This window comes from Pyrus communis, chromosome 13 (genome assembly GCF_041283825.1).
Source record: "Pyrus communis isolate YQ-2024b chromosome 13, ASM4128382v1, whole genome shotgun sequence".
NCBI lineage: Eukaryota > Viridiplantae > Streptophyta > Magnoliopsida > Rosales > Rosaceae > Pyrus > Pyrus communis.
In genome coordinates, this window is record NC_142577.1 from 30,416,328 (window position 1) to 30,436,588 (window position 20,261).

General features: G+C 36.9%; 5 protein-coding genes across 9 annotated transcripts; 4 read left to right on the forward strand and 1 right to left on the reverse strand.

The window, feature by feature from the left end:
- The first annotated feature begins 1,206 nt into the window (after window positions 1-1,206).
- LOC137736574 (type IV inositol polyphosphate 5-phosphatase 9-like) lies at window positions 1,207-4,725 on the forward strand. Of its 2 annotated transcripts, none has more exons than XM_068475822.2 (8): window positions 1,207-1,567; window positions 1,750-1,943; window positions 2,086-2,184; window positions 2,280-2,550; window positions 2,785-2,969; window positions 3,761-3,869; window positions 3,979-4,130; window positions 4,240-4,725. In XM_068475822.2, exons 1-8 carry the CDS (start codon window positions 1,547-1,549, stop codon window positions 4,484-4,486), a joined length of 1,278 nt encoding a protein of 425 aa, XP_068331923.2. In that variant the 5' UTR covers window positions 1,207-1,546; the 3' UTR covers window positions 4,487-4,725. The 2 variants fall into 2 exon arrangements, with proteins under 2 accessions (XP_068331923.2, XP_088539360.1); XM_088683234.1 differs by having other exon boundaries at window positions 1,433-1,567; window positions 3,991-4,130; window positions 4,240-4,676.
- Window positions 4,726-8,798: 4,073 nt separating this feature from the next.
- LOC137736354 (cyclin-J18) lies at window positions 8,799-10,680 on the forward strand. Of its 3 annotated transcripts, none has more exons than XM_088682739.1 (9): window positions 8,799-8,940; window positions 9,031-9,110; window positions 9,200-9,302; window positions 9,384-9,482; window positions 9,576-9,593; window positions 9,691-9,761; window positions 9,876-10,002; window positions 10,092-10,152; window positions 10,310-10,680. In XM_088682739.1, the coding sequence occupies exons 1-9, from the start codon at window positions 8,866-8,868 to the stop codon at window positions 10,393-10,395; spliced, it is 720 nt and encodes a 239-aa protein (XP_088538865.1). In that variant the 5' UTR covers window positions 8,799-8,865; the 3' UTR covers window positions 10,396-10,680. The 3 variants fall into 3 exon arrangements, with proteins under 3 accessions (XP_088538865.1, XP_088538868.1, XP_088538867.1); XM_088682742.1 differs by having other exon boundaries at window positions 10,092-10,112; window positions 10,361-10,556; XM_088682741.1 differs by having other exon boundaries at window positions 8,809-8,940; window positions 9,414-9,482.
- Window positions 10,681-11,039: 359 nt separating this feature from the next.
- Window positions 11,040-15,266, forward strand: LOC137737364 (IAA-alanine resistance protein 1). The gene is made up of 11 exons (XM_068476815.2): window positions 11,040-11,794; window positions 12,196-12,279; window positions 12,390-12,439; window positions 12,701-12,752; window positions 13,091-13,204; window positions 13,474-13,751; window positions 13,963-14,112; window positions 14,212-14,319; window positions 14,464-14,565; window positions 14,655-14,699; window positions 14,804-15,266. Exons 1-11 carry the CDS (start codon window positions 11,452-11,454, stop codon window positions 14,957-14,959), a joined length of 1,482 nt encoding a protein of 493 aa, XP_068332916.2. The 5' UTR covers window positions 11,040-11,451; the 3' UTR covers window positions 14,960-15,266.
- A 143-nt stretch (window positions 15,267-15,409) lies between these two features.
- Window positions 15,410-16,839, reverse strand: LOC137737365 (uncharacterized). Of its 2 annotated transcripts, none has more exons than XM_068476816.2 (3): window positions 16,670-16,839; window positions 16,303-16,506; window positions 15,410-15,917 (listed from the first exon to the last, which is right to left on the reverse strand). In XM_068476816.2, exons 1-3 carry the CDS (start codon window positions 16,808-16,810, stop codon window positions 15,591-15,593), a joined length of 672 nt encoding a protein of 223 aa, XP_068332917.2. In that variant the 5' UTR covers window positions 16,811-16,839; the 3' UTR covers window positions 15,410-15,590. The 2 variants fall into 2 exon arrangements, with proteins under 2 accessions (XP_068332917.2, XP_068332918.2); XM_068476817.2 differs by having other exon boundaries at window positions 15,410-15,884; window positions 16,670-16,830.
- Window positions 16,840-18,009: 1,170 nt separating this feature from the next.
- On the forward strand, window positions 18,010-19,658 carry LOC137738437 (putative clathrin assembly protein At1g25240). Its single transcript, XM_068478072.2, has one exon. The coding sequence runs from the start codon at window positions 18,331-18,333 to the stop codon at window positions 19,594-19,596; it is 1,266 nt and encodes a 421-aa protein (XP_068334173.2). The 5' UTR covers window positions 18,010-18,330; the 3' UTR covers window positions 19,597-19,658.
- Window positions 19,659-20,261: the final 603 nt, after the last annotated feature.

The following is a 20,261-nucleotide window of genomic DNA, read 5'->3' on the forward strand; positions in this document are numbered from 1 at the left end:
TATGGGTACAAATTAAAACTGATAAGAAAATTGGTACAAATTAAAAAAGAATTACAAATTAAAAATGGGTACAAACTAAAACTAAAACTAAAACTAAAAATATATGATAAAAAATTTAGTCATAAATATAAATATACTAATTATAATATTTTAACATTAAATGAATATATTTAGAAATAAAAAAATATTTTAATATTGAAATAATTAATGATGTTATTAATACCCAAGACCTTGATCAAAAATTGAAAAGGAATAGGATTTTAATCAATGGAATAGCAAAAAAAAAAGGATGGGAACCTAATTTCTCCTTATATATATCTTCAAAAATTATAATTCAATCCAATTAGTTTTTACCCGCAGCAAACAAAACAAAAGCTGGCTTGCTCCCCAAGGCTACTAGATAGCAGCCAAACTGTTAACAAAACAAAGGACTAGAAAAGAAGAAAAACTAATTACAAACTCTGATTCCAATTTTATTGACTACAATCAAGAATAAGACCACAATATGGTCAAGACGACTACATAACAAAAGCACTACATCGTATAACGATTTAACTTTAATATTAAGTTACAAGGTGTGTTTATAAAGACTTCATTCTGAAACTAATAAGAAAGCAATCTAACCCTAATAGAAAATAGAAAAAGAGACATACTCCTTATATCTCTAGAAAAATGAAAACAAATTAAAACAATATTTGACAAAAAAAAAAAAAACCAATATCACCCTAATATCAAACCAATATCACACAAAATGGCATCTAGTTTATTAAAAATTATATTAAATAAAAAGAAAATAACTAGACCGCTATACCTTTGGTGCGTTGCGGGTTTGTGATTGGGAATTGAACAGACGGGCTGAAGGAGAGAGAGCCGGAGCAGATCGAGGCTGAAGGAGGGGGCTGCGAGGGACTGCAATTGGCCGTTTTAACCAGATGATCGGGATGAGAAACCAATCTAGAGCCTAGAGAGTGATGACTGCAAGGTAATTTCAGAGTTGGAGTAGGAGGTGGCATCCACGACGTAAGGACATTTTGATCACCAGTAAGCGGTTGACACGTTAGAAAAAAAAATTAGGTTTTTTTTTTTTTAACTGATGCTCATCTGTTTTCCATAATGGTTGATGACGGAGCACGCCCACTTGCATGCACCCCTTGCTTAAACAATTCTGTGAAAGCATATCATATCCTTCAAGTTATGCCTTAAGGCAACAGAAAAAATTCATGCCTGTAGAGACCCGTGCTTTCTCTTTACTCTCTCTCTCTCTCTCTCTCTCTCTCTCTCTCTATATATATATATATATATATATACAAGCAATGCAGCCACTTCTTTTTAACGGTTGCTGCATTTTCTATCCTTGAAACCATCCACGTCGCTTTAGTTAAGAGCAACTCCTCCAAACCACCCCAACTTGCAGTGGTCTCGCGGCATGCATGATTATCTCTCTGCATTTCTTTAATTTTTATTTGTTTTGGCATCCTCTATCCGACCTTTCTCCTTCCCTCTCTAGCATCAAATACTTCAACTCTTCGCCTCTTTCTCTCTGTCCATGGCTAGTAAGCAAGGAGAAGTGAGCACCTTCTTCTCTACCTTTTAGGCATCCCGTTGATATTTTTCCTCCTCCATATATATATGTATGTATATGTACACACACACACACACACACACACACACACACACACATATATATGCATATATACATGCATAAAAATGCTTATAACAATATTAATATATTATGTTTCCCTTAATCAGGTGATGTGGCCTAGATTAGTGGCAAACAAGATTCTGAGAAAGCATTTGGGAAGCAACAATTTTGTAGCAGATTTTCCAAGCAACGAGGTCTCGGAGGAATTAATACTGGAAACACCAAGTGTTGATCAACCGTCTTCAAACCTTACCTCTACCGTCTTCAATCATCACAAGGACACTAAAACACACAAGTACAAGTATGTATTTATATACCAACTCGATCCCGATATTGTTTTCCCTGGTCCACCATGATCAGTACTCCAATTAGTACGTATCTTTTTTTAATAAAATCTATTTTTATGCATCTCATACGTATGGTTTTGTTTTCTCTTCATCTAGGGTTTTTGTTAGTACATGGAATGTTGGTGGGGTGGAACCACAAGAAGATATGAATATGGAGGATTGGATTGACACATCCTCTGACATCTATGTTCTTGGGTACGTACATAATTCCATACTAAATTAGAAAAAAAAAATTAAAAAAAAAAGTTGTAATTACTCACGATGCATACGTTAATTTTCATGTTGTTCAGGTTTCAAGAAATCGTTCCTCTGAAAGCCTCCAATGTTCTAGGATCTGAGAATAGTAAGATCTGCATGATATGGAATTCCTTGATCAGAGAAGCTTTAAACAAGAAAAGACACAACAATATTAATAATCCACCGGACTTCCACTGTATTGTAAGTAAGCAAATGGTGGGGATACTAATATCAGTTTGGATTCGAAGTAATCTTCGTCCATTTATTCGGAATCCAAGTGTCTCCTGTGTTGGCTGTGGGATCATGGGATGCCTAGGAAATAAGGTACGTGGACTTAACATTATTACATACTTTATGCTTTGAAAAAATTTACAATACACAGAGACAACTGCTGAATTGAATTTAAAGACTCTTAAGTGGCAGAATATTGATAATTTGTAATATTGTAGCCTCATGATCGATATTCCAGAGCCTGAGATTATACATGATCTAAATAATAATAATGATCAAAGGAACATTACTTTTTTTATCTTAATTAAAATTATGGTATGCATGCAGGGTTCGGTTTCTGTTAGATTTCGATTACATGAAACAAGCTTTTGCTTCGTGTGCACTCATCTAGCTTCAGGGGGTAGAGAAGGAGATAAGAAACTGAGGAATTCTAACATATCCGATATATTTTCCAGAACAAGTTTTCCCAGAGGCCCTTTGCTTGATTTGCCACAAAGGATCTTAGATCATGAGTATGTTAACTAAACTTTGAAACCGCCCAAACCAATTCGTTATTGCATTAGTTTATCATACATAATATATAATTAATCTCATTAATCAATCAATCTATTTTTCACTATATATGTACGTAGCATGAAAATAACACAATTCTACAACTACAATTAATATATATTTAATTAAGGCTTAAGCACCATTATTGTTTATTTTTCTTCTTTTAATTGTCGTGACAAATAACTAATTAATAGAGCCGACAAACCTGTAGTGTTGTTGATCTTTATTACTACTTGTCTTGTTCTATATAATATTTTTTACAATTAAGTAGCTGTTAACCAAATTTTATATGGCCATGTTGGACTAATTATGTTAACCACATGAAAAGCTTGACTTCTCTATACCAGTAAACAGTAAATGGTCTATTGGTCATATGATCATGTCATTCAAACTATGGGGTTTTTAAAACATTGACTTCATATATGTATATATGAGAGTTAAAGGGAATTCTTTTAAAAGTGAGATTCTTCAAGAATTTTCTGTCACCTCACATTTTAACGTTAATTACCGTGTCGACATTGTAAAACATTGTGCCAAAAAAATATGACGTGGCAGAAAGTCCATGAAGAAACCCACTTTTGAGAGTCTCCTAATTAGCATTTGTCATATATATATATATATATAGTCAAAAGTTAATATCATATAAAGGCTAGCTAATTAATTACAGATATACATAATATGTTTTGAAGTACTATTGTAAATTAAATACCTCAACAGCGGCGACTAATTGCTTGGTTCAAAAATATTGCAGTCGAGTAGTTTTCCTCGGAGACTTGAATTATAGAATTTCCCTTCCGGAAGCAACAACGCGTTCGTTAGTGGATATAAGAGCATGGAATATCTTACTAAAACATGATCAGGTAGACCACTTAATCGTTAGTACTGTACCCTTTATATAAATATTTATTTTAAAAACTTGAATTTAATTTCTTTCACTCAAAATTTGACATCAAATTTCATTGGGATTAGCTGATGGTGCAGCTCAAAGAGGGACAAGTACTCGAAGGTTGGAATGAAGGAGCTGTTGAATTTGCTCCCACTTACAAATATTGTCCAAATTCTGATGTATATTATGGATGTCCTCCGGGAAAGAAAGGTGAAAAGAGGCGTGCTCCTGCCTGGTAAGTTTCGCTTAACTATTACATGTAATATGCAACATGTATACCGACACGTGATGTTATCATAACAAGTGATATAAAATTAATTGTCTTTAATTATTGGTTTTTTTAGGTGTGATCGGATAATTTGGCACGGAGAAGGGTTGAAGCAACATGTATACAGTAGAGGTGAATCAAAATTGTCTGATCACAGACCTGTGAATGCAATATTTACAGCCGAAGTTGGGGTTTTAAGAACATTGAGAGGATATCATAGTTTTTTTCTATCAGACAAGTTAGACAGAGTATCAAGCAAGTTTCAAGTATCCTCCACCCATAATTTTGTATGGAAAGGGAGATCAACAAGCTTGAAACTTTGAGCATAAAAATGTTAGTTTACTTAAGAAGCTTGTAATAATTATAATAAATATATAGTTGTGCTTACATAACTCGGCTGATGAATGTACAGTAAAAGTTGGTGTGAAGAAGCACGCTTTCTAATTGGATCGAATATTATAAAATTGAAGGTTTTTGTTTTGGTCCAATCATTATATATAATAGAAATTTAATTACATATATACATATACATACATGTATGTGTGTGTGTGTGTTATGCTCCCAACCGGGGACCAGGGTCTTGTGTGCTAACCATCATGCACCCATATACATCTCGTGGCAGATATTTTAATCGAACTTACTAATGATTAGTGCAGCTTAAGAATTGAGCAATTTTTTTCGTTGTATTTGAAATATAGTCATGTAACGTTGTTCTAAAATCGAGACGTATAAAGTTATTGTCCACTCTCATTATAACACGTGAATAATACATTGCATGAATTGTGTTTCAGATATCTATAAAAATGTCTCTTACAAATTAAATGCTGATAAATGCTAAGGAGACTCTTAAAAGTGGGACTATCCATGAACTTTATGCTACCAAAGGCGGAGCCATGAAGGGATTAAGATTGATGGTCCCAAGCCCATCATGACATTTTTCTCACGCATAAATGTTTAGTGTTATGTTTATAATTTTCAAGGTTTTTCCGTAGGTTCGGAGCCCTAATCAGATGTTTTTATTTTAATTTTTTTATCGGGTTTAATTTGAGGTTGGTAGCTCCTATGGAGTTCAGACAACCTATTGTTGAGCCTTGATGTGAACTTTGGTCTGGAGATTAGTGGAGGGAGAGAGGAAGAAAGTTAGAGAGGCTTCACGTTTAGGTTTAAGGAAGAGGATATATGATGAGAATGATATCATACCAGACCCAAATGAGGATAGTTGGTTGCTCACCATACATCAAAGTAATTTTTGTAAGATTAAGAAAGTGTTTTGGATTGAGACTTTTGAGTCCCTCTTAAGCTAAAATCCTGACTCCTTCACTATTCGCGACCTCATATTTTTTGTGACACATCTCGGCCCGGGCCCCCACCACATCCCGGACTCAACTCCACCATAGCACAATATTGTCCGCTTTGGGCCCGACCACGCCTTCATGATTTTGTTTCTAGGAACTCACGAGAGAATTTCCCAGTGGGTCACCCATCATGGAATTGCTCTCGCGCGCTAGTCGCTTAACTTTTGAGTTCCGATGAACTCCGAAGCCAGTGAGCTCCCAAAAGGTCTCGTGCCAGGTAGAGATGGGAATATACATATAAGGCTTACAGGATCCACTCCCCTGGGCGATGTGGGATGTTACATTTTACACAATATTTTATAATGTTAGCACGAAAATTGTCATTAAATTGTAAGGTGGCAGAGAGTCTCACTTTGAGAGAATCACTTAACGTTTCTCTAAAATGAATGCACTGAAAGATGATCATTTGTCGGGAAATTCAATTTTATTATTGAAAAAGATAAAATGAAAGGAGTGATGGAAATGGAACACATGATGATATATATGATTGGGAAGTTTGGAAATATGCCTAGCTTGTAGTGAAAACAGCATATCTTTGAGCATGGCTAAGTGGAAGATCCATCATCCATATCTGATCTTCATTTTTAATAAATAAGAATATATACCAGATACCAAAGATATGATCGATAAGAAAAACTACAACTTGTTCAAAGAAAATACTATTACAGGTTGCTTGTCCTTGTGGCCTACACCCACTCCTCACGTGAGAATCAATTTGGAACACAAATAATGCAGTTCATTTGAAGGAGATAAATTTGAAACAAGGAAGAATTAGTATTCGGTTCCTAGTTACCAATGTTCATTGACTGAAATTTTATTAGTTTTCAGATTTTGATCCAAGTCCCTAGCATTAATATAATAATGAATTTACATATTAGTTATATAATTTTTTTAAATAAAAATTAATAATTGATTTAGAATTTTAATATGGGGAAACTTGATATAGGTCTAATTTTTTGAGTCAATAGTAGGAATAGTCCAATTTATTAAAATAAGTCCAATTCCTTAAATCTTATTGTTTTATTATCAATAATTATCTCTTAAATGATAAGATTTATTATAAAAATCAAATTTCTTCCTAATTATCTCTTTGATTATTTATTTATTTTGTTCCTTCTTGTTCTTTATCCTGTTTTAAACCCCATTTATAGATTTTAGTTTTTATTTTTATAATCAACCTATATCATAGGTTAATTATATCTATCTACCTATATGACATATTCTTTTTTATAATCAAGTACGATTCATGTGTCTTGCTTGTAGATATATTATGTTTTTTCTACCTTTTTGTTAAGTTTCATATCTTACTTATAGGTATGATATACATTCATATATTTGTTACTTGAGTTAGGGTAGAATGATTTGTAGATAGATTTATGTCAATATATATATATATTTTTTGTTATAAGATATTAATTATATTTTTTGGGGTTGAAAATTCATAATATTAGAAGATTTTAATTGATTTTTAATATTTTAGAACATATAAAATGAGCATTAAAAAAATAAATACATATAATTAGGTAATTGGACTCACTCCTGAAAACCATCTATGTTTTTCGACTTGGATTTAAAAGCCCCTTTTAATATTCACACCTTTATTAAACTATTAACTAATTTTCAATTCAAAACATTTCCAAAATAAATAAAAAAATTAGAATAAGTTTGTATCCATTAGCTTTTTTAAAAAATGTTTTCAATTTTTTAATCTTATATGTACCCATTCATATAATTTTTTCAAATTTTTAATCTTAAAATGTACATTTTTTTATATATAAAATGTAACATCCCACATCGCCCCAGAAGAGTGGATCATATAAGCCGTATATGTATATTCTCATCTCTACCTAGCACGAGACATTTTAGGAGCTCACTGGCTTCGGGTTCCATCGGAACTCCGAAGTTAAGCAAGTTCGCACGGGAGCAATCCTATAATGGATGACCCACTAGGAAGTTCCCGTGTGAGATCCCAGAAACAAAACCGTGAGGGCGTGGTCGGGGCCCAAAGCGGACAATATCATGCTATGGTGGAGTCGAGCCTGGGATGTGGTGGGGGCCTGAGCCGGGATGTGACATAAAATCTATTCAGTTTTTTTTCTAATCCACTTTTAAACTTATATGGGTACATTCTTTTTTCTTTGATTTGATAATGTATCCCTATCAAGTTTAATCAAAGAAATTTACTAATGTTATTAAGCCTAATATCATTTTTTTTGTTGTTGTGATTTTGAAGAATGTACCCATGTTTTGGTACAATAATTGTTTGGTTAATTTTGATGAATGTACCCATGTTTATACACACACAATAGTATATTTATATTTTAATATTTTTAATCCCACAAATTATGGTTTTTTATTTAAAATCTCATTAATATAAACAACTATAAATTTCAATTTTTAATTTAAAAAATATAGTAACATACATAGAAATAAATTATCACATTAATTTCAAGGACTTCGATAAAAAATTGAAAACCAACAAGATTTCAGTCAAAGAATATTTATAGTTAGGGACTGCATCCAAAGTCTCAATTGAAACAAATAATGCAGTTCATTTGAAGGAGATAAATTTGAAAAAAAAAGCCATACATGGACTAGCAAGTTGTATTTAATTGTCATGGATCATGGTTCCCCAATCACGACCATAATTCATTCGTTTTTCTTTTAGATTAAAAAAAAAGTTTAGTAGGAGATTAGCTACTCTCACCATCAGCGTTAGGACATACTCACAATATCAAATTAAAGAAAACAAATTAAAACAATGATATAACAATGGTTTTCTTTAGTACCTGAAAGGGTCAAAGTATATCTACCACACCAGATGGAGTTTTTAGATCCAAATACGGGTGATTTTTGAATAGATCAGAGCAGAAACAACGTTTTTAATTTTCATTCTAAAATTTCAGAAGCGAATTCGGAATTTTCAGAATATTAAAAACTGTTTTGCAAAATATTAACGATAAACCCTTACTTTCAGAATCGGAATTATTCCAACCTGCACCCCTATACACAAACTAAGAAGCACACTCATATTTGTCAACCATTCGCTGCAGCATTCTCCTCATCACCTCCCATTCCGCCGTAAGATCACAATTATTAGCAAAACTAATTGGGATAACTTGACCCAAAAAAAAAAAAAAAAAAAGGGATAACATGGAGGGCCGAAGCCCAGCAAGAGAGCAAGAAAACGTGGGCCTTGAGACCCAACTGAAACGGGGCGGAATTAGTGTACGAGGCCCAAATAATTATGTCCAAAACGCCGTCGTTAGCTTCCAGAAGTAAGCAAAACTGTCCAGTTTCAAAAACGCGCGCCCTAAAACTGGATACTCCAAAGGCGGCGTAGAGAGATGCAGAGGGAGTTCGCTGCGGCGGCGCTGCCTCTGCGAGCGCGCCTCCTTCACTTGCTCATCGAATCTGCCCAAGTACGCCGGTTTCGAATACTTTATCGCTGTGAATTTAATCGATTTTATTCTCAATTTCCTTAAATTCTCACACCCGAATGTAAAATTTAGCAACTCCAACTCGCTCCGATAGTGAAATACACCGCACTGTCCCTCTTCGCTCATCGATTCTACCCTCGATGTTTATCCCGGTAAGTAATACGATATAATTTTTTTTTAAATTTCTGTTTTTTCTTCAAGTAAAATTAGGGCTTCACTTGACTTGGATGTACATTTGAAGGTTGGAGGAACGGGCAAATGATGTGGCAAACTGGCTTTTGTATCCCTTGAGAGAAAGCAATTTGCAGCTGTTTGCGCTTGTTTCGCTGTGGATTTCAACGAAAGTAGGTTTTCGATCTTTTTTCTCTGCAAATTTTCTTGGACTTTTCATCCTAATCTATGTCCATTTGATGCTTTATCGCTAGATACACACTTCTCTGCATTTGTCTGTGAAGATATTCAAGTCTTTGGGGGACAGCATCATCAAGGAGCAACACTACACCGTTCGAGATTACTTGGAAGCGGTAAGCCATAAATATGTAGTGCTATATTCCACATAAAAATTTGATCTTTTTTTTCTTATCGGGTGCGTTACATTTTGGTTTATCATGTCACAGGAGGTGGTTTTAATGCAGGCAAACTCTAAAGCTCTGGAATTTCTCTTCTGTTCTTTCTTTTGTTTGCTTCGTATTGTGCTAGTCGGCTGAGAGTTGTCTATGTTCTTTATCAAAGGAAGTGAATTTTGAGATTGGCATCAACAATATTGCTTTTGCACACTTCGAAGAGCTTCTGCTCCAATTTAAGTGAGTTTTCGTTACTTTCATTGTACTATTAGTGTTAGCTTCTTCCTTTCATGACTTGCTTTCGAGGATTACTAGCCTCCTTTCGATACATCTTTCGTGGGGTTTTGAGTTCAGGGGGGTGGCAAAAGTTGGGGAACTTGTGAACTTTGAAGCAGGCATGGACATCATGGATCTTCTTTACGAAAAGGAGGAGACATCGATGCTCTACACCAATCCTCGCTCTCTCGCTGCATCAGTCTTGGCATGTTTACAAAACAGAATCTTAGTACTAGTAAATGTTGCTAACTTTGGTTTGTTGTTCTCTAATTTTGTTTCTATGTTGTTTTGCAGGTTGCTTCATATATCATCACGGTACCTAAACAGATGTTGGAATTTCCTGTTCTTCCTTGGGGTAAGATTTCTAGTTTCCTTACGCTCTTTTCTTTCGTGGTGTGCTTTGTGGAGGTTTTGTTTATTCACCATTTCGCGTTGTTACACCGCTATTGCAGCATCTCAGTTAATTGAAAGAAAGCACTGGTACTAATTCAGTTTATTCCTTTTAATTGCAGTTAAGTTTGTAACAGGATACGATGAAGAGTTTATTCTTGATACAGTCACAGGCATTCTTAAGCACGTTTTCGACGCTTCTCGCTAGATAGGACTTCTGAACAGAGCAACTAATATGGTGTGGTACGTTAAGTACGATTTCATTGAAAGCTTTCTTCGTTTCTTTGTGCAAACAAGATGCAAAACCACTTTGGATGCAATTCTTGTGCTGGTAAATCTTTGAATTTACATCTGGTTGACAAACTTGAAGATTTTTGTGTTGGAATCCAATACCAAATTACCAATAGGAGTATTTTAAGGGATGCGAACACTTCTAGTAAGTAGTCTCAAACAATTTCCCACTGATTTATATAATTTGGGTATTCCGTTACGACGATATTTGTGCTAATAAAATAAAAAAATGTGAGCATTTTTGTTCAAATATTTTTTTTTATTGACAAAAAAGTCACGGGATCCTCTTCGGATCCTTTTAGTGACGGAGATGGTTCTGGAGATTCGTGAATCATGCATCGTGCGGTCAGTTTTTATCAAGTATTGTTTTGTGTTTAATTTTAAATAAAAATATTTATAATAATCTCTGATCGCACGATGTATAATGAACGAACACGATTTACAAATCTTCGAAATCTTTCTAAAGAGAATCCAACGAGAATCTGGATTCGAATGCCAACAGACAAAAAAACTCAAATATGATACGACGCAAAGTTTTGGACTTATTGGATGATATGACAGAAAGTAGTGGATTTGTTGAGCGGCCAATCCAATCCAGAAAGGCGAGTCTCTCGACTGTGGACTTGCGGGAGAAGCAAAGAGTGTGGAGTGAGAGAAAAGCGACCGGGCTGTCAGAGTTTCTTTTTGGGGATTCCGAGAACAAAATAAGAGGATAAAAAAAAAAGCCCGAAAAAGGAGAGGGAGAGAGAGAGAGTCCGGGATGGATGTGGTGACATTCGGCATTATAATCGGCATAATCGTCCTCTTTTTTGTTGCTGTTGTTGTCATGACCATCGAAGGCACTTGCAAGCGCCGTCCTTCTTAAGCCCTCCCTCCCGACAAAACAGACTTCAACTCCTCCACCAACACCGACCTTAAATTCGATAATTACAATAAAACCCCACCTTAACACACAACTGGGGTTTCTCAGAAAATGGCGCTTTGTAAGAAAGGTTTCGTCTTGGTTGCTGTTGCTTTGGTTGTTGGGCGCTGTTCGGATCTGAGTTTTGTTTCTGGGTTCTCTGCATCTGCCGCTCACGAGCGTCACACTCACCACCACGGCTGCAGCCATGCGCACGACCACGGCCACGGTCACAGCAGCGGCCACAGCCACAGCCACAGCCACGGCCACCAAGAGGACAGATTGTTGGCGACATCGAAGCTTCCCGAGGAATTGGCGGAGGAGGAGGACATGAAGTTGTACGGATTTGAATTTCATCAGCACGATCACGGTCACGATCACGAGCATTTTGGTGCTCCGCAGCTCTCGGTTCTTGGTATTTCTTCGAAATTGTGTATAATGTATGAGGCACTTTATTGGTTTAATTTTCGTTATACTGCTTGATTGCTTCGAATGTGGATTGAACGAATTGAAATTTTTGAAGAGGCCAATTGGAGAGTACAAAAGCTGGGAAATTTTCGTTTTGGTGTTGATAGAATTGGCGAAAAGCACAATGCTTATTTGGTTTGTAATCTGATTTGACCGTCGAAAGTGCGAAATCTGTGTTGCTGAATTAGCCATAACACAAGATTCAGTCTTTTTAAAAATCCTTTGTTTTATTTTGCTCCAAATCCGATTGTGTGTTTCTTCTTCGCTGCACCTAAAGTTTGTGTCATACAAAATAAGCTGATCTCGAATGTGTGAGTCTGTAACCGCATTCTTATTTATCTTTTATAGGTCTCTGGATTCATTCCTTGGGGTGCTCGCTTTTGGTGAGCATGGCCTCCCTCATTTGCCTGATTATCTTGCCAGTGGTATTTGGTAAGTGATTCAATTGTTACTTACATTGTCTTTTTATTGACGCTGCCGATGACTTTTGCTTCAAGAAGCCTATGCCGATGATCAGGACTGAATTTACTGCTTTATTGCAGTGCAGGGGAAGCCATCCAAGGCAGTTGTTGATTCGTTGGCTTTATTTGGGGTCAGATTCTGCAGGCCTGTTTATCTAGTTTTAAAATCTAATCCAATTGTATATGGTTTGCATCTCTTTAGTACCAATTTGATATGTATACTCTTAAGTTTTCTTGTATCCGTGTTAAGATCGTCATCAATTCAAATACCCAATTTAGGCTTTAGGAATTATGCCTCTATAAGTTTACAGAACTTTGACCATTGGAGTAGATTGTTGGAGCATGTGGATGGGAATGGGAATTTGACAATCTAATTTGTACTTCATTTGCAGGCTGGAGCAATGTTGGGGGATGCTTTTCTTCATCAATTACCACATGCTTTTGGTATGACAATAATCTGGAACTAGTTTATGAAGCCTGCGTTGATTTGCATCTTTTAGTTCATCCTTACACTGTACAAATCTATACCATATAATCTTCTTACACCTGATATAATCTGATGTTTCAAGTATTTAATTATTTCTTAAGTTCTTATATCTTAATTTGCGAAGAGCATATAACGATCCATCTTTAAAAAAGTAGTTTTAAATTATGACAATGTGTAAGTGAACTCTTCAATTTCCTTAATTAAAAATGTATAATTTCTTAATAAATGATAATGTGTAAGATGCTTGTCTTTTACATTTATCAGCAGTTCACCCAGAATCTTATATTAATTGCAGGAGGAGGGCACTCCGACTCGCATGACCACCATGAAGGCCATTCCCATTCCCATTTGCATAAGCATTCACATTCGCATTCTTTGGAAGATCTTTCAGTAGGATTATCTGTCCTGGGTTAGTTCTAATCTGTGTTCTGCATGCTGTCTTAACCATGCTTTGTGTCTGCATGAATTTGTGTTTGTGTGGTTGTCCGAGAGCAGGTGCATGTGGTGTATGTTTCTACGTGCACATCACTTCTTCCATACAACTCCATAGGCTGTAACCCCTTCTTTCGTTTCCTAGTGTTTTTGGTTTCCTTGAGCTTGTTATTGTACCCGATTATTGTAAGGTTCTTCCTGATTGGTTTTAGTTGAATTTTAATAGTACTGTATTGGTTGTTGCAGTGGGAATTGTATTATTTCTTCTGGTAGAAAAGACAGTGAGGTATGTTGAGGAAAACTCTGGAGGAACTAATGCATGGAGTCATGGTCATCATCATCATCATCATAAGAACAGCAAAAAATTGAAGGATGATAATGATTCTCATGATGACTTGCTGTCAGAATCTTCTAATGGAAGCGATGGAAGGAAACTGAAGAAGTCATCTGACGGAGAAGTTACAGCTGATGATTTAAATGATTCTTTGATCGAAAATACTCAACAGGACTCTCATATTCGTAAGGCAAGCAGTTTTGTTGGCTTGTTGGTTTTTCAGAGAGTTTGTGTTCATCTTTGTTTAATGTCGGCACAGGCTTGACATCTGCTGGCTTATATGGTTATATGCATCTTGCATGAATCTTACTATTATCTGATTTTTGTGGCCAATCTAATTTTGTTAATCAACTTTTAATACTGGACTGCAATTTAAGTATGGCCATATTTCCATCATGCAGAGAAACACTAGGACTGGTGGGAGCGATGATAAACAACATATACATGCTACAGATGATTCCACTTCTGAGGCCAAGTCCACAAAAGGGAAAACTACTCAATCACCCTCAAATCTTGTGTTCGGCTATCTCAATCTCTTCTCGGATGGTGTTGTATGTGACTTATTGCTTACTTTCAAGCTTGTATATCTTTAACCAAAATGTGGTTCATGATAGATATTATTTACAGAAATATTTGTATTGCCACTGCAGCACAATTTTACGGATGGGATGGCTTTAGGAAGTGCATTCCTGCTTCATGGATCTGTTGGTGGGTGGTCTAGAACTCTGTTCTTGCTCGCACATGAGATTCCTCAAGAGGTTTGAGTTCTCTCTGTTGTTCGTTAATATTTAATGAGGTAGTCTAGATAGGCGGGCTGGCTAAACAGTCACATCCAATCTGAGTCTTGTTGTCTTAGTTCTTGGAGGTATATAACTTTATAGCTTGTTTTACCTTTGTTTCAGGTCGGTGATTTTGGTATTCTTGTAAGGTCTGGTTTCAGCGTATCTAAAGCTCTGTTCTTCAACTTTCTCTCAGCACTTGTGGCACTACTTGGAACCGCAGTGGTAAAGTATTGTCTTTGTTGTAGGGTTATTCCATTTTAGTTAGTATCTTCGATAATTGAAATGAGAGTAATCCGTTGCTATTGATGCAGGCTCTTATTTTGGGACAGAATGCAGGACAGTCATCTTTGATTGAGGTGACAATAATGTAGCCTGGGAATGTTCTGGTTAAATATTCGGTTCATATTTGGCTTTCATGATCCAAGTAGTTATCTTTATACTTTGTTGAATCTGTTTTCAGGGTTTTACAGCTGGTGGATTTATATACATTGCTGTTGCTGGAGTGCTTGCTGAAACGAACAACAATGGCGGCTCATCATTGAAAAGCACGGCTTTACAGTTAACTGGATTGATACTTGGCATGGGAGTTGCCCTATGTATATCACTTTTTGAATGAAACTTTGTTTAGAAACCGGAGCACGACCATCCAAATGTACTGCACAGGCATCAGGGTTTTACAGCTGATAATTGTGCGGTGAATGTGGAAAAGGGACGAGAAGACAGAGAAGATGAAGGTGGTTAACCTTGCCGCGGTATTATTCTGGAAACTCTCAAGGGTGATACCATAGCGGACAACTCTCCAAGGAAGACGTGAACTTTCTCTTTTTTACTCCCCTGTTTAGGAGATTACAGTTTCTTCATGTCTTTTTCCTTTCAGATACTATATATAGGACGTGATTTTTGCAATGAAAGAGAAGTTATCATATGCTATGCCCCTTCCTTTAAAATAGGAAACTGATTTCTGCAATTCCTTTTCTCCTCCTGCACACCTTCTGTTTTGTTTGGTCCTCGGATTGAATAAAACCAAAGAAAATCAATGGAGAAAGTTAAAAGAGTCTCTCAGAGAGGTGAGCAAGTGTGCGGAAATCACTTTTCCTAAAATAAATGAGAAAAACTAGACGATTCTATGAACGTGCCAATGAAATCATAAAAAGTCCAAGCTTGGGCTAACTATAAGCTACAACATATGTGATATCAAGAGGATCTTCTCATCACTGAATAAAAACGAAAACTGGGTTTAATTTCGTTCAAGAGTCGAACTTGTCGAACTGCTGGAGCATTTGAAAGACGGTGATGCTCTGCGTTGGGAGAGAAGGAAGAGGTGGCATCCTTCTCAGAGGTGATATCATATGGTCGCCGCGGGTGAGTGTGTGGTGGTGCCTCTTACGCACTGCTCGAACAGGAGGTGGCGTTGCCACTGCCGCTACCGTCTGATTCATTAATCCTTGATTGCTATAAGCTGCTCCAGGCGCAGATGATGCTTCTGTCCTCTTACGCATGCTATTGCTCTCTGAAAGCCTTTTTTCCTTCCTCCCTCCTCCCTGTAAATGCATTTTACGTGAGACAAAATCAATCTGCATATATAACACTGCCAGAGGTTAAATATACGCCTCAAGTTTTTACTACTAATTGTATTGAAATTCCATTCAGTCCATGTATTCGAGCAACAAAATAACATCAAGATCTACACACACACACACACACACACAAACATACATACATATATATATATATATATATATATATATATATGAAAAGGCAATGACTGGAGGAAGAAACGTTTTAGCTTGGAACGTCTCTCACTTACAAGTGAGGAGAAATGTTACCAGATCGTAATGCTAGTGACTGAGATGAGAAAGTGTTCATTACGAAATTTTACAGACAAAAGCAGAAAAGGCATATATAAGGTGAAAATGTCATGTAAGAAGGAATGAAATATCTATCAGATTACTTGCTCACATTAATGACAGAAGAGTCGGGCATCGGGCATTTGACAGGGCGATCCTCATCAGGTGGCTCAAGAGGATGTTCCACCGGCCAAAACTCGAAGTCGACTTCAACCTGCATATGATGGTCATGATTATGAACATCCATGCACCTGCTGCTTCTGTGTTGATTCTCCCTCGTTTCATATAAAAGTGGAGCTTCGCCTTCCTTTCCGTCCTAATTAAACATTCATGTTAATGAGTACTACTCAAGGAAAAGATAGAAAAGGGAAGTGATTTCTGCACACCAAACAAGTCTGGGCAGGAGGAGAAAATGAGTGCGGATCGAAACCATTACCCATGGAAAAGTGTATGTGTGGCTAGAGAAAGAGAGGACTTACAAAATCATCCTCACATGAAAATCCCATAGAGATGTAGTTCATAGTAGTGTTGTTGCATGCCAGAAGCTGAGAAAATTTTAGAGAGAGAGAGAGAGAGAGAGAGAGAGAGGAAAATATAGGAAAGAGAAAGCTGAGGGGCATGAAAAGGAGGAGAAAAAGAGAGAGAGGTGGCGGTATGGGATGATTTTGCACAGTGGAATGAAGATTCCCACCATTTTCGTCTTTTTGGATTTACTGAGCTACTTTAGTTGAACCCTTTTTTCTTTTCTTTATTGGGTTTGGGACCTGCCCTTAATTGCAGCTATCTTTCTCTTTTTTTCTTCCTTTCACTTTGTTGCTTTTAGGGACATTTTCTACTGTAGTAACTCTATGCAGCTTGCTTGATTAAAAATATAACCTTACTTTCTGCTTTTCATTGGTTTGCAGAACTTAAGCAGCTAGCCAGCAAATGCATGAGAGAGAGAGTGAGAGAGAGAGAGAGAGAGAGAGAGGAGAGAGATGTGGCTATAGAGTAGTAGGAGGAATGAAAAGCTAAGAATGCAGGCTCATACTCACAAACACATTCACACTGACCCAAATTTTAAGACACTTTATTTTGTAGGTGCTTAATTTGTTCATTCAACGCAAATTGCAATACATAATACTTTATGCAGTACCCTACACAAAAGCAATCAGCATTATGCTCCGTAGTTTTCTAAAGTTACCAAAAAATTACTATTTGTTCTCCACAAGACACAGCGTATCTACAACCTGATCATTAGAAGATTTTGTTGTCTCATCTAGTAGTCTTAATCATATATCATATATAGTTTGTCAAAATATGCTTAAAAGTTGTTATTATTGCTTTGACGACTTGTTTCAACATGCGTGCCAAACTAAAATTGTAAATCATATTGCTTACAGTTCTTGAAAGAAATTTAATTTTTCAATTTTTTTAGATCTTACAATTTGTCGATTTCAACAAGTATTATTGAATTTTTATGATGAAGCGGCTCATAAAAAACATGTAGACAAACAAAACTGATTATATTAGAAACCTCATCTCTCTAACTACAATCATTGTCTTAACCTATATGAGAGATGTGGTCAATTTGGTATGTATAAGCAACATTATCGTTTATAAGTGAGTTTGTTTAGCATGGACGCAATATAGACCAACATCTGTGACCGTTAAATCTTTAATTATTGAATAATTGACTCCCGTTATTGAGCAGCCATTGTAAAAATTTTCGATGTTTGAGTATATGAACACAACTCTCTTAATGGATCCTTTCTGGCATATTGGTGTATATAGGATATCTCCTAAAAATAGAAACGCGTTAATTAACTTGTTGCAAGCATAACAAACCTTTGGAACAAGTCCAACAAAAGCAAATACATCTAGATGTATGTATCTTTCTTATTCTGGTGAAAAAAATAACAGCCAGCCAATGCTGCTCTTCTGTTCGTTGAGATTCCATCACTCGTTTTATTTGGAAAATCACTCAAAAAATATTTTATTCCCAATTTATTCACCTCCCAAATATAGCCACAGGCTGTCTGTCCAATTGGAAAAACAAACAAAAACAATGTAATTAGAGAGCTAAAATAAGGGAAAGGAGGGTTTGCATGAGAAAGTGCTGGTGACAATTTAGAATTAGAGAGAGAGAGAGAGGAGGGAAATGAAACTGTGGAAAAAGGCTGCCGGGCTAATCAAAGACCGGAACAGCATCTGGGTGGCCACCATCTCACGGCGGACGTCGTTCCGCAACCCCGATTTGGAGGCCATCATCATCAAAGCCACCAGCCACGACGAGGCCACCGTCGATTACAAGAATTTCCACAGGGTGTACCAATGGGTCCGCACCTCTCCGCTCTACCTCAAGCCCCTCCTTTACGCGCTCTCCACGCGCATGGAGAAAACTCACTCTTGGGTCGTCGCTCTCAAAGGCCTAATGCTCATGCACGGCATTTTCTGCTGCAAAATCCTCTCCGTCCAAAAGATCGGCCGGCTGCCGTTCGACCTTTCCAACTTCTGCGACAAACATTCTAAGCCCAGCAAGACGTGGGCGTACGACGCGTTTGTCCGCGCTTATTTTACGTACTTGGATCAGAGATCCGCATTTTTGAGCACGTTGGTGAAGAAGAACAACAGCAAGTCCGACCAGGAGGAGCCGCCGCTGCTGGAGGAGCTCGGGCGACTGCAAAAGTGGCAGTCGTTGCTCGACATGCTTCTCGAGATCAAGCCGGAAGCGATTAGTCCGCATCGCACTAATAATCACACATACAATAACAACAAGGTTTATCTTATTTCCGAAGCAATGATATGTTTGCTGACGGAGATCTTTGACGTGTACAGCAGAGTCTGCAAAGCGATTGCCGGCGCGCTGTTAAGGATTTACACGGCCCCAGGCAAGCAGGAGGCGCAGATAGCGCTCGGGGTGGTTCAGAAGGCGGGGGTTCAAGGGGAGGAGCTCTCATTGTACCTCGAATACTGCATGGATATGGGGATCCTCAGCGCGGCGGATTGTCCTAAGGTCGAACAGATCCCGGAAGAGGATATCAGAGACCTCGAACGGATAATCAACCAAGCGTCGAAAAGGAAGGAAAGCTTCGTGGAATGCGACCGGATGGCGGCGGCGCAGATGGAGGAGGACAAAGCGATCGTGGCCATGCAGAAACCGACGAAGAAATCCAAGACGATAATTACGGACAAATGGGAGGTGTTTGAAGAGGATTTGATCAGCTGGGTGAGCGCAGATACATCCGGATTTTCCGATGTGAGCGGATACAGCTACAATACTACGAGCAGTAGTGCTATCGGTGTCGGGGGACAAGGACAATATAGAAACCCTTTTGCGCCGTCGTCAAAAAATATAATACCGTATCATCATCCTGTACCTACTGCATATAACCACCAAGTTCTTCCAGATTTGATTAGTTTCTGACGATAATTATTGTTTTTGATGTTTTTGTTGGAATAAAAAAATGTTGGACAGCGTTTGATTAATTCCCTTGCTCCCCAGCGCAGCTTAATTCATCATCATATTCTCCCAATTTTTGTGGATCTTATATTCTTCCCCCTTGGGCCTTACTGATATTCATTTTAGATTAATTTTTTGAGCCTGATTTCTTCGTCACTCCTTTTTTGTTTTACTTGTTAATCATCATATTAATTTGATCAATTACTATTACGTATGTGCAAGTATGCCAACTGTGAATTGTTAGCTGGAATATATCCTATATTACACTAATTTCTTCCTGAGTTGTTTTTATTATATTCAGACATTTGCCGGAATTTATGAAAATACAAATTTCAATTTTTGCTTGTGTTTCTTTCTTTTATTTTGTTGCGCTTCTATTATTGATAAAAAAAAATTAAAAAAAAAATGTGTGAAGGACCGGGCGAGATATTTTTGAGTGCAATGGCTTTACCCTTTCAAAAAACAATTTGCAACAGGGGAAAAAAAAAAAAAAAAAAAAAAAAGAAGCTGAAGGAATTGGCAATATTTGATCTCGATTTGGTTTTGTTGACCAAATTTGGGTCATTGAAATTCACTTTCTGAACTTTAGAAAACTTGGTGCTGTATGAAATTGAAAAAAAAATAGAAAT

Bases quoted from the DNA above. Each gene is read 5' to 3' on its own strand.
- LOC137736574 (XM_068475822.2), top strand. From the start codon at position 1,547: ATGGCTAGTAAGCAAGGAGAA. The intron at 1,568-1,749 runs GTGAGCACCTTC...TCCCTTAATCAG, and splicing joins TGGCTAGTAAGCAAGGAGAA to GTGATGTGGCCTAGATTAGT. The intron at 4,131-4,239 runs GTAAGTTTCGCT...TGGTTTTTTTAG, and splicing joins AAGAGGCGTGCTCCTGCCTG to GTGTGATCGGATAATTTGGC.
- LOC137736354 (XM_088682739.1), top strand. From the start codon at position 8,866: ATGCAGAGGGAGTTCGCTGCGGCGGCGCTGCCTCTGCGAGCGCGCCTC. The intron at 9,111-9,199 runs GTAAGTAATACG...GTACATTTGAAG, and splicing joins TACCCTCGATGTTTATCCCG to GTTGGAGGAACGGGCAAATG. The intron at 10,153-10,309 runs GTAAGATTTCTA...TTTTAATTGCAG, and splicing joins ATTTCCTGTTCTTCCTTGGG to TTAAGTTTGTAACAGGATAC.
- LOC137737364 (XM_068476815.2), top strand. From the start codon at position 11,452: ATGGCGCTTTGTAAGAAAGGTTTCGTCTTGGTTGCTGTTGCTTTGGTT. The intron at 12,753-13,090 runs GTATGACAATAA...TATTAATTGCAG, and splicing joins TCAATTACCACATGCTTTTG to GAGGAGGGCACTCCGACTCG. The intron at 14,113-14,211 runs GTATGTGACTTA...TTGCCACTGCAG, and splicing joins ATCTCTTCTCGGATGGTGTT to CACAATTTTACGGATGGGAT.
- LOC137737365 (XM_068476816.2), bottom strand. From the start codon at position 16,810: ATGCCCCTCAGCTTTCTCTTTCCTATATTTTCCTCTCTCTCTCTCTCT. The intron at 16,507-16,669 runs GTAAGTCCTCTC...ATGTTTAATTAG, and splicing joins TTTCATGTGAGGATGATTTT to GACGGAAAGGAAGGCGAAGC. The intron at 15,918-16,302 runs GTGAGCAAGTAA...TTATATATGCAG, and splicing joins CCGACTCTTCTGTCATTAAT to ATTGATTTTGTCTCACGTAA.
- LOC137738437 (XM_068478072.2), top strand. From the start codon at position 18,331: ATGAAACTGTGGAAAAAGGCTGCCGGGCTAATCAAAGACCGGAACAGC.